The sequence below is a fragment of the Camelina sativa genome, chromosome 20 (assembly GCF_000633955.1).
Source record: "Camelina sativa cultivar DH55 chromosome 20, Cs, whole genome shotgun sequence".
Taxonomy (NCBI): Eukaryota; Viridiplantae; Streptophyta; class Magnoliopsida; order Brassicales; family Brassicaceae; genus Camelina; species Camelina sativa.
In genome coordinates this window covers 11,170,195-11,182,234 of record NC_025704.1, presented here as the reverse complement: position 1 = coordinate 11,182,234, position 12,040 = coordinate 11,170,195, and the positions used below count along the sequence as shown (strand labels likewise).

General features: G+C 40.8%; 1 protein-coding gene and 1 pseudogene across 1 annotated transcript in view; one reads left to right on the top strand and one right to left on the bottom strand.

The window, feature by feature from the left end:
• Window positions 1–10,745, bottom strand: part of LOC104772411 — a 33,797-nt pseudogene extending 23,052 nt beyond the window's left edge.
• LOC104770461 (phosphoinositide phosphatase SAC4) overlaps window positions 11,222–12,040 on the top strand; it is a gene marked incomplete in the record, with an annotated part of 14,254 nt that continues 13,435 nt past the window's right edge. The window contains 1 exon segment of the mRNA XM_010494894.2: window positions 11,222–11,940. Within this exon segment, the coding sequence (XP_010493196.1) occupies window positions 11,839–11,940 (102 nt within the window).

The following is a 12,040-nucleotide window of genomic DNA, read 5'->3' as shown; positions in this document are numbered from 1 at the left end:
TGCTTTTCAATTGACAAAGTATATGAAGTAAGTTCTTGAGAGTCAAGGCGATAAAGAGTGCGAAGATCAGTTACCAGCAGTTGAGTGAATTCTATGTTTTCAAACCTCTTTCACAGGTTTAAGTTTCTGTTTTGCTTGAGGGCAAGCAAAGGCTAAGTCTGGGGGAGTTGATATATCATGGTTTTTACGGTTTTTAACCATGATATAAGTGTGCTTTTTGAGTCTTTTGATTTGTTTCTAGGTTATTTTTGAGTCTTAACAGGTTATTTAGGAATTTGGCACGAATGGAGCAATATGGAACAATCTGGATCATTTTGGAGCACTTTACCAAAGGAAATTAAGTTGGAGTCGGATCAGAGACCAAGCATCGATCGACACCACTTAAGGAGCATCGATCGACACTCGTGTTTACCCGACGAGAGAACAACAAATTTGGAAGTTTTACAAATTTGCCCAAAGTCTTCTATAATTGCAACATAAGCCCCTGGACGTATTTTAGGATGTATATATATGGTTTTTGGGTTTTAGAAACCCTTAAGTTATTTTCTAGCAGTTTTTGAGAGAAGGATATTGAGAGCTTTTGGGAGAGAGAGATCTGCTTTGTAGAGAAGAATTCTTGAACTCCCTCTTCTACTTTTTAATATCTATTGCATGTTATTCAGAATTATGATTTGTTCTTCATTAAACATGTCTGAGTAATTTGCTTGTTAGGTTTAGGGTTTTTCATAGGGTTTTTATGATTTATTAGATCTGAGATTTTTAGGGTTCTTAATCTTTTATGATCTTCATCCTTGGTTGTTCTTCACAATAATTCTTGATTGATCACCTAGAATTGTTATCTTAGGGAAATAAATTGATATGAGAATATTATTGTTTTCCTGATTAAACCATTGATGAGCAGAATTGTTTATTACAAAGAGATTTGAATTGATAATTCTGTGAACTTATCTAAACCTGTTCTTAAAGCTGATTTTTAACTTGGAATTTTACAAAGAGATTTGGATTTTCTGGTTTTAAATTTAGATATTATTTGCAGTGAGAACTGATTTAATTTACCAAGAGTTTAGAGTTCTAGATCTGATCTTTATTGCTTGAACCTTAATTAATTTTTCTGATTTAATATTTCATAATTTCCTGAGAAATTCCCTAGGCTTAGCTCTTTTGATTTTCTGAATTCACAACACTTTTATTTAAATATTTGCATTGCTTTATTTTAATTCAATTTAACTTGTTTAGCGTAATTTACAAAATTTTACAATCTATTGTGTTTGATCTTGAGTCTCTGTGGATTCGACCCCTAAGTACTGCAGTGATCTCTTGTTTGAGAGAGTAGCTCTAGGGATTAATTTGAGCCTATCAGGTATCTCCCTCTGCAACGTTGGATGGCTCGATATCTTCTCCGGGTGCCTGAATAGGGTCGGTGACGGTCTGGTCCGGGGTAGGATCAACTTCGGTTAGACCCTGGGATGGACCGATCTCGGCTTCAATGGCAGCTTGAGTGTCTCGGCGAACAATCTGGAGATCTTTGGATTCCATGACACGGCATCCGACAGATCGTCCTAGCGAACTGGCGAAACTTGGAAAATTTGTCCTAGCTTTGCCCATTGATGTTTCGATACGGATACGAGTGATAAAATCCCACTGACGATGGTTCCCGGTTAGCAAAGCGTCTCTGACAAGGAGATAGTTCGGAGCTAGGCGCGTTGCACAAAACGGACGATCTGGAAGCAGAGACACGAAAAAGTTAAAACTGGTCAGAGGTGCCGAAGTCAATTAAAATACTAGAAATATAAATCTACCAGGATTTTCATTCCACACTCTCCGGTGAAAACCCAACGGGTTAGCAAATGAGTACTGGTCGACGCGGACGAAGAAGTATTGGTTCGTATACTTCTTGAATTTATTCACTCTTTTACCGACAAGAAAATTATGAGCCGGCCTCATGTTCACTTTCCAGCGATTCGAACTCTTCGATAACTTGAAATTTGATAGTTGTTCAAAACATTGAACTCCAATGTTGACTCCGACTTCGGCTGCTACGGTCAGGGCAGCCATAAAGTTACAAATGGCTCCGGGTACGAACTGAGAGATCGCTATCCTCCGTCTTTGGGCATAGATTGAAATCAACTCCGGGATTGCGAATAGGAGGCTACACTCGGTAAAGTAACCCTCGTACAAGCATACATACCCTTCCGGGGGGCTCCAGGGGCGTTGGTCTTCTCGAGGAATCAAAATTGTGACGTTGCTATTGAATAAACCGCACGAGTTTAGCATATCGTTCACAGTTTTGGTCGAACTCGAACTCTTTTCGCCTCCAATTTGTCCTTCGTGGTCAAACAAGGGGTCGATATCCTCGATCGAAAATCCTAAGGGTACGAACCGATCTTCCTCTTGCGAAAATACGTCCGGAGTCAGTTCGGTTTTCTCCTCTTCGTGACGAACTGACGACGGCAAGGTTGGGTTCACCTGTGAAGAAGAGGCTCCTGTTTAACAGCAAACCAGGTGTGGCAGGACTCAGGAGGCCGATCTACTTGATTCCCCGATCTGCGCGGAGCATTCAGGATTGAGAGTTCTTCGTCTGGAAGTACGACGAATTAGTTGCTCGCTTTCAATTTCTGGCGAAGAGGCAGTTTCCGATGTGCTCGCCATATCCTGAGTTCAGAGAGTGTGGAAGAAAAATAACAAAATAAAATGGAAGAGAGATCGGAGCAGATTACCTGTTGCTGTTGGCGGAAAATGAGAAATGACGAGAGCAGAGGCGTATTTATAGAGTCGAATGGGCGGCAACCCTATGAAAAGTAATGATGACCTACGCGACTCTTCGAATTCCGAGCTAGCGGATGTGATGCAAATGACACGTGTCATCCGGACAATACGCGGCGAGATGATTTGGAGATCTGAGTAAAATCAATTAAGTCTTTATGGATTAGATCGGATATTCTCTTTCCATAGTTCAAAATATTCGAATTAAATCTCGAATATACTGAACTGGGGGGGACTAATTGTTGGTGCGGGATTCAGCACCCCCGACATACCGAGCTAAACCAGAAATATTAATTGATTATTTAACCGGGAATCCGGTTAAGGGATCAATTAGGTCACCAGGAGTCAATTCGGATGAAGCGTAATCTTGGAGAAGAAGGAACCGATGTCCACTTCGGTGCGGCGGCCGACTCAAGCAATAAGGCAGTTTTCCATATCTCACTTCGTCCGTTAAGGAAAGTTAATATATTATGTGATATGCGAACATGTATAAATAAGGGGAGACTTCTCCATTGTAAATCATCCAGAATCGAATACAATAATTGAGTTCTCCTCTTGTTCTTAGCAATAAACCCTAATTCTTTTGAGTTCTACTTCTTTACTTTTAATTCCAAGGCTTAGATCTATTTTCTAGAGAGATAACCCTATTGAATTTGTTTCCCCCTTAAACAAATTCATTGTGGAAACCTAGTTTCTACACTGAACATGAATATTCAATCATAAGAAACAGACGTTATCAGTTGAGATTAGCGATGATTAAAACACAATTGAGAAAAATGTTACTAACCTCCGAGTTTCTTCATCCCGTCGCTTTGCATCCATTTCTTTGCTCGGGGGATACTTTGGCAGATCAGCAGGTTCACAGGCATATGGTTCACTTGTAAAGAACTGGAAAGTGAAAATTTTAGAGTAAACTGATTCAAACCTGCTCAGCATAATCAGGCCAGTTCATATAAAGCAGCATCGCCAAAATCAAACCTAAGAACTTACTTCACTTTTTAAAGCAGCAGTCGCAGTTTGGCAGTCTTCTGGTTCTATTGAAAGAAGGGCGTCAATGAGTGGAAGAGATGATGGTGGGAAGTCTTTAAATGTCTCTCTTATGCTTCTTTTGTACGGTTCACGGGGTTTGTATATCGTGTTAATGTTAAGCCTCAAGCCCAACAACAGGCTCTGGTCCAACAACAAGAAAGAGCCCAAGCCTCCCACCAAAGTCAACAGTTCAAAACCCCTCAAGAGTAAGACAGGACACTGCAACCTACTCTGCAACACAAGAAGACAAATGTGCAGGTTACACAAAAGGAACAACTGATTCAAACTGCGGATAGAGACGTATCATACAAATGGCTAAATGTGCAGGTTACTATCAAACCGTTTTAGTCCTATAGAAGCAAGTGGTTAAATGATAGAGACGTATCATACAATTCTATATTGTATCAAAGACCTAGAATGTTCTTTGAGTAGTATAAGTACCAACCTCTTGTATAAGCAAAACTAAGTTTGATTCAATACAGAGTATTTTACCTACCTTCAAACTTCGTCTCTGTTTATTCACATGGTATCAGAGCTTCTCAAACCTTAACCGGTGCTGTCATGGCAGAGAATTCTGGCTCCTATCCGTTTCCTTCCACCCTTCATGTCGCAAGCTCAGTCAACATTAAACTTAGTGATAGTAACTATCTCCTGTGGAAGACCCAATTTGAATCGTTGCTTCGGTGTCAGAAGCTTCTGGGGTTTGTCAATGGGTCAATCCCGAAACCATCTGCTGTTCTAGTCACCAACACCAACAATCAACCTGTTGAGGCTCCAAATCCGGCATATGAAGACTGAATCTGTCGGATGAACTAATCAAGTCATGGATTTTTGGTACTCTCACCGAGGAAGTCCTTGGTCTTGTTCACGCTCTCGCCACATCTCAAGATGTCTGGATGTCTCTTGCCGGGAACTTCAACAAGAGCTCCGTTGCTCACGAGTTTGATCTTCGCCGTCGCCTCCAACTTCTGAACATCAAAGGTAAAAACTTTACCGATTACTGTCACGAGTTTTGAGTTGTTTGTGATAACCTGAGTTCGATTGGAAAACCGGTGGACGAGAATATGAAGATGTTCACTTTTCTCAATGGGTTGGGCCATGAATACGACCCAATAACAACTGTTCTCCAAAGCTCTATGTCTCGCACTCCGGCCCCGACGTTTAACGATGTCTTGGAGATTTCTAGCTATGATTCAAAGCTTCAGTCGTATGAGTCTCCAGCCGATGTTTCACCCCATCTAGCCTTTCACATTCAACGCGGGGGGCATTCTGGTTCAGGACAGTGGGGTCGTGGCTCTGGTCTTGGCCGTGGCGGATACTCGACTCGTGGCAGAGGCTTCTCTCAACAAGTAAGCTCCTCTGGCTGGAACCAATCTGGTTATTCTTCACCTGGCCCTGTTTGCCAGATTTGTGGTCGTATGGGTCACATTGCTCTCAAATGCTGGAATAGATTCGATAATTCTTATCAGAGTGATGAGGTTCCCCAAGCTCTTGCTGCCCTTTGTCTTGCAGACCCGAGTGGTAAAGAATGGGTTACTGATTCTGGTGCTACGGCTCATATCACGACTACTGTGGAGTCTCTTCAAACTACGATGGCATACAATGGTCCTGAGAATGTCATGGTGGCTGATGGGACTTTCCAACCTATCACACATGTTGGTTCTACGTCACTCACAACCTCATCAGGTAGTATTCCTCTTTATGATGTCCTCGTTTGTCCAACCATGGAGAAATCTCTGTTATCGGTATCTAACTTGTGTGATGACTATCCGTGTGGGGTTTTCTTTGATTCTAGTTATGTATATATTATTGATTTACCGACTCAGAGGGTTGTGACAAAAGGACCTCGTCGTGAAGGGCTTTATGTGTTGAAGAATGTGGAATTTGCAGCTTTCTACTCAAATCGTCAAGTTGCAGCTAGTGATATGGTGTGGCATCAACGTTTGGGACATGCAAATTTTCAGATTCTTCAACTCTTACAATCTAGCAAGGCAATTACCGTTAATAAGAGCAGCACTACTTCCGTTTGTGAACCTTGCCAAATGGGAAAGAGCACTAAGCTTCCTTTTTCTTCTTCTAGTTCGTTTGTTAAGGAACCACTTGATCGGTTACACTGTGATCTATGGGGTCCATCACCTGTTGTATCTGTTCAAGGTTTCAAATATTATGCAGTTATTTTGGATGAGTTCTCTCGTTACTCTTGGATGTTCCCTCTCAAGTCTAAATCTGATTTTTGTGATGTCTTTATTGGGTTTCAAAAGCAAGTTGAAAATCAGTTGGGTAGAAAGATAAAGATTTTTCAGAGTGATGGTGTTGGTGAGTTTATTAGTACTCGGTTCAAAACTCATTTACAAAATCATGGAATTCAACACTTGATTTCTTGTCCATCAACTCTCGAGCAGAATGGGATGGCTGAAAGGAAACATCGACATCTCACTGAACTTGGTCTGTCTATGCTGTTTCAGAGTAAAACTCCACTCAAGTTTTGGGTTGAAGCCTTTTATTCGGCTAACTTAATCAGCAACTTGCTTCCCTCTCCATCTCTCGGTCAGCAGAGTCCTCACGAACTCTTACTTAAGCAAAAACCTGATTATTCTTTTATGTGTGTGTTTGGCTCTGCGTGTTATTCGTGTCTGCGCTCAGTTACTCAACACAAGTTTGAACCACGCTCTCTCCAGTGTGTTTTTCTTGGTTACAATCCACAATACAAAGGCTATAGGTGTCTCTATCCTCCTACAGGCCGTGTTTATATCAGCCGCCATGTGATTTTTGATGAGAACTGCTTCCCCTTTACAGATCGATAGAAAGGACTCGTGACACAACACAAGACTGGCACTCTTGGTGCTTGGCAAGCTGCTGATTCGTCTAGTCTACCTCGTGTTTTGCCGAGTCTTCCATCATACATTATGAATGCTCATCAGGACTCACAATGGCTTGAATATGTTGTGGAATATCCTCAAGATGCTCCATGTTGCGTTACTCCATCTTCTAGTTCTGAGCCGGATGTTTTGCTGTCCCCAGGTGTGGCTCCCTCGTCGGTTCAGTCTACTGTAACTGATGATGCTCCTGCATCTCCAGATCATGTTTCTGCTCCTGACACTACTGATTCCGTTCAGTCTGCTCACCCTATGATAACAAGGTCCAAAGCCGGTATTCATCGTCCTAACCCACGGTATGCTCTTGTGGCCAGCAAAACTATTCCGCCTCTTCCTCAAACTGTTGCGGAAGCGTTACAACATCCTGGTTGGAGGTAGGCTATGTTAGATGAACTCAACTCTATATATGAGAACCACACTTGGGATCTTATTCCTCCGACTGCAGAGATGAATGTATTGGGTTGTCGCTGGGTTTTTACTATTAAGCTCAATGCTGATGGCACTGTCAACAAGCTGAAAGCTCGTGTTGTCGCCAAAAGCTTTAATCAAGAAGCTGGTGTGGACTTCACTGAGACCTATAGCCCTGTTGTGCGAACTTCCACCATTCGCATTGTTCTCTCTGTTGCCACATCAAAGAGTTGGAATATCACTCAGTTGGATGTGAAGAATGCTTTTCTTCATGGCGACTTACAAAAAAAAGTATATATGATCCAGCCTCCAGGGTTTGAAGATGTTAATAAACCGACTCATGTATGCTCGCTAGGAAAGGCTCTCTACGGCTTAAAACAGGCTCCCAGGGCCTGGTTTGACAAGTTCAGCAACTATCTCTTGGAATTTGGGTTTGTGTGCAGCAAAGCTGACCCCTCCTTGTTCACTTATCGCCGAAATGGAGACACGCTGGTTCTCTTACTGTATGTGGACGACATCCTGCTGACTAGTTCGAATCCTACACTATTTAAGTCTCTGATTGCTGAGCTTAGTTCAAGGTTTGCAATGAAAGATTTAGGGAACATTCACTATTTCTTGGGTATTCAAGCACAAGCTCACCCTCACGGCTTGTTTCTCCATCAATAAAAATATACAGAAGAGATTCTTCATCATGCGCATATGTCAACATGTAACTCTGTTCACACTCCTCTGCCTCAACGTCTTGATCATGTCTTCAAGGATACTAAGCCATTTTCTGAACCCTCTTACTTCAGAAGCCTTGCTGGGAAGCTTCAATACTTGACCATTACTCGACCTGATATACAGTTTGCGGTTAACTTCATTTGTCAACGAATGCATTCTCCCACTGTATCAGATTTTGGTCTCCTCAAACGGATTCTTCGCTATCTCCATGGCACTTCGAAAATGGGTTTGCATCTCTACAAGAACAGTCCTCTACATCTTGTCTCCTACAGTGATAGTGATTATGCGGGGTGTAAGGATACTCGACGGTCTACTTCAGGGTTCTGTGTCTTATTGGGCGCTAATATTGTGTCCTGGTCTGCAAAACGTCAACCTACTGTGTCTCGGTCATCCACAGAAGCTGAGTACCGTGCTCTCGCTTCCACTGCCTCTGAACTCACCTGGACTGCTTCAGTTCTACGTGATCTTGGTATATCTCAATCATATGCTGCTCTTCTTCATTGTGATAACCTCTCTGCGGTACACCTGTCTGCCAATCCTGTACTTCACAACCGTTCCAAGCACTCTGATGTTGACTATCACTATGTCCGTGAACAAGTAGCACTCGGTCTTCTTGAGGTTCAACACATTCCAGCCGAACTGCAACTTGCTGATATCTTCACTAAGTCCCTTCCACGACCATCCTTCCAACGCTTACGACACAAACTGAATGTGTGCCTTCCTCCCACACTCAGTTTGTGGGGGGGCTGTTAATGTTAAGCCTCAAGCCCAACAACAGCCTCCGGTCCAACAACAAGAAAGAGCCCAAGCCTCCCACCAAAGTCAACGATTCAAAACCCCTCAAGAGTACGATAGGACACTGCAACCTACTCTGTAATACAAGAAGACAAATGTGCAGGTTACACAAAAGGAACAACTGATTCAAACTGCGGATTCTCTGAATATAGTACTATCAAACCGTTTTAGTCCTATAGAAGCAAGTGGCTAAATGATAGAGATGTATCATACAATTCTATATTGTATCAAAGACCTAGAATGTTCTTTGAGTAGTATAAGTACCAACCTCTTGTATAAACAAAACTAAGTTTGATTCAATACAGAGTATTTTACCTACCTTCAAACTTCGTCTCTGTTTATTCACATATCGCTCCATGTGTGAATTTTCCTTTTTTCCAATAATCCTCTGATGGTGAACTACATAGCTTGTAAATCTTATGGAGCTGCTCTACCTATTTCATGATGATCATAAGCATAAGTAATTATTCAGCATGCCGAACTCTCCTATAACATTTGTAGTTTTTAAAGACCAGTAAAGAGAAAAAGGTAAAAAGATACTTCATCAAGCAAGTTCAAAGTGCAGTGCAGGGTAATAAAAGTTGGCGATGCACACTGTGGGTTTACTTTTTGCTCATCTTCATAATCATTGTGAGAAAGTGCCATTTTTCAATAAAACTACCCAAGGAACCACTCTAGCTGCATGGAGAGATCTGAATTAATTTGGAATCTAATATGTTCATGTAAATTCATTGTCTATCTGTGTATGTCTGTGCATAAAAGCAGATTTCAAATATTTCTAAGAATGAGATACTAGGAAAAACACAACTTGCATATTAAGTATTGACTGAAATATTAAGATGATGAATTGACCAGATCCCTCTGTCCGACCGGGCATAATAGGTCTTCCCGCCAATAGCTCAGCTAAAATACAGCCGGCACTCCAAAGATCAATACCTACACCATAATCAGTAGCCCCAAGAAGAAGCTCTGGGGCTCGATACCATAAAGTGACCACTCGACTTGTCATTGGCCGTTTGTGATTTGGATCAAAAAATTGTTGCCAGTCCAAAATCAGCAATTTTAAGGACCCCACCATCATCAATAAGAAGATTTTATCCTTTGATGTCACGATGAAGCACACCAAGACTATGGCAATGCTCCATACCAGATATCAATTGACGTATTAAACATTTCACCTGCAAGATGGAGGAGTAATCTGATCTTAGCAAGAGACCAAAATGACCTTATATTTGTAGAGGAAATTTTGAAAAGGTACTAAAAATAGCCCTATAAATATAGATACTGCAGGCCTAACCTCTGGTTCTGAGAACTTAACAACAGGACTTGAAGCAAGACCAGCCAAATCATGATCCATGTATTGAAAGACAAGGTATAAGCTACAAGACATCCTTGACGTAACCAAACCTTCTAGCTTCACAACATTAGGATGATCAAGTCTCCGCAACACAAGAATCTCTCTTGCCATAAACTTGACACTCTCTGGCTCCAAATTGTCAAACCGAACCTTTTTCAACGCTACGATTTTACCAGTCAAGATATCCTTTGCTTTGTACACATTACTGTATGTTCCTTGTCCAATCTACAACATAAAAGAAGAAGAAAAAAAGAATCCACTTGAAGAAATTTTATTAAAAAAAAAACACCAAAAAATATAAGTGGAATCGTCTAATGTGTAAATCAATCTAACACCTTATCGATTTTCTCAAAAGTGTCAGCTTTTCTTGGAACCCAACCATTCAAAGCTTCACCACAAACATCAGAAAGCCAAGAAGGCCAACCAGCAGCAACATGTTCACCACGCCAATGCTTTGAAGGATTACTCAACCGTGGATTAGGCTTTGACCTTCTCCGATCTCCTTTCGATTTCCTTTCTTTATCACCATTTTCCTCCTTAGGAAGAATCTCCTCATTCTTCTTCTCTACTTCAGCAGCAACAGCTCGATTACTCTTAGTCACTTGCACACTACTCCCTCCTTCTACTCCACTATCTTTAGAGCTCTTAGCTTGTTATTATTATAATAGGATCATTATATGATTGTTCGGGTATAAATAATCCAACAAGAATATAAGTAATGGGTGCTTTATTTTGTCATATCCAAAATTAAACTCTACTAAAACGAACTAAATCAAATTTACACTAATAACCATATTATTCCAATACCACGATACTTCTTTTATTTTATTTTCTCATGTTTGTTTGTTGACATCACCATCTCCGTCTGATATTCAAACATTGATTTGTTCACCTCCCGATATTTCAAAGAAGAACAAAAAAAAAGTAGTTTGGTTAGAATGACTCATTCATGATTATAATTGTTTTTAAAGTTTTAAAAATAAAATAAAAGGATTTGTGTGAATTGAAAAAAAATTAAAGTAAGTAACTATTCCATTCGAGTCCAGACAGCTGTGAGTTTATATAGGCATCGTCACGGGCTCCCTTTTTTTAAAAACCAAAACAAATAAAAAGATCTCACTTTCCTTTTTTTATTATTAAAAATTAAAAAAATAGAGAAAATTGTGGTGATTTGCGTCGTCTTCTCTCTCTCTCTCTCTCTCTTCCCCGATCCAATCTTCTTCTCCTTTCTCTCGACACAAACAAAGAAAACAGCTGAGAAAAACTCTTATTTTCTCTCTCTCCCTACATCATAAACCCCTTTCTTCTTCTTCTTCTTCTTCTTCTTCTTCTCCTTCTTCTTCCTCGTAATAAAACTTCTGTTTCATCTGAGCTTCCTTCTTTCGTTTGATTTGAGCTTTGGGAGTTTGTTTGTGATCTCCGTGATCGGGGTTTCTTTTATTACTTGCTTTACCTATTTTTTTCACAATTCGCATTTTGTTCTTCTCTGATTCCAGAGAAGCAGCACAATAATCACTAGAGAATCTCTCTCTCTCTCTCTCTCTCTCTCTCTCTCTCTCTCTCTCTCTCTCTGTATGCGTCGGTTCTGAGGGTTGATTCGATTGTTTTGCGCAAGCAAGTCCACGGTGCGAATCTCGAGAACAATACAATAGACGACTCGTCTTGTTGTTGCTTTGAAATCAACGACCGTCGGCTCTTTGAAGACGCGGTCAATCAAGGTTTTAGAGTATCTTTTTGATTTTGGTTTGCGTGTGAATTCCGCATTTTCAAGAATTTTGGAAATTAGTGAATGCCCTGCCGAGATATTTCTCTGAGCCCAGCCGCTTGGGCGTAGATCTAATTTATTTTCAAATTACATAAAGAAAAAAAAACTGAGAAATCAGGTGTATGACCTCATCGCCGTCAATGGAGAACGGAGGCTCAGCCTCCTCTGTATCATCTGCTCTTCTTGGTTGTATGCAAGAATTCAAACTCTTCGAGACTCAATCGGTAAATAATAACACGATAGATCCACTTTGAAGTATTCGATCTGCTTTCGTGCCTAAAGATATTTGTAACGAGGTTCATGGACTGTCACTAACATGATTTT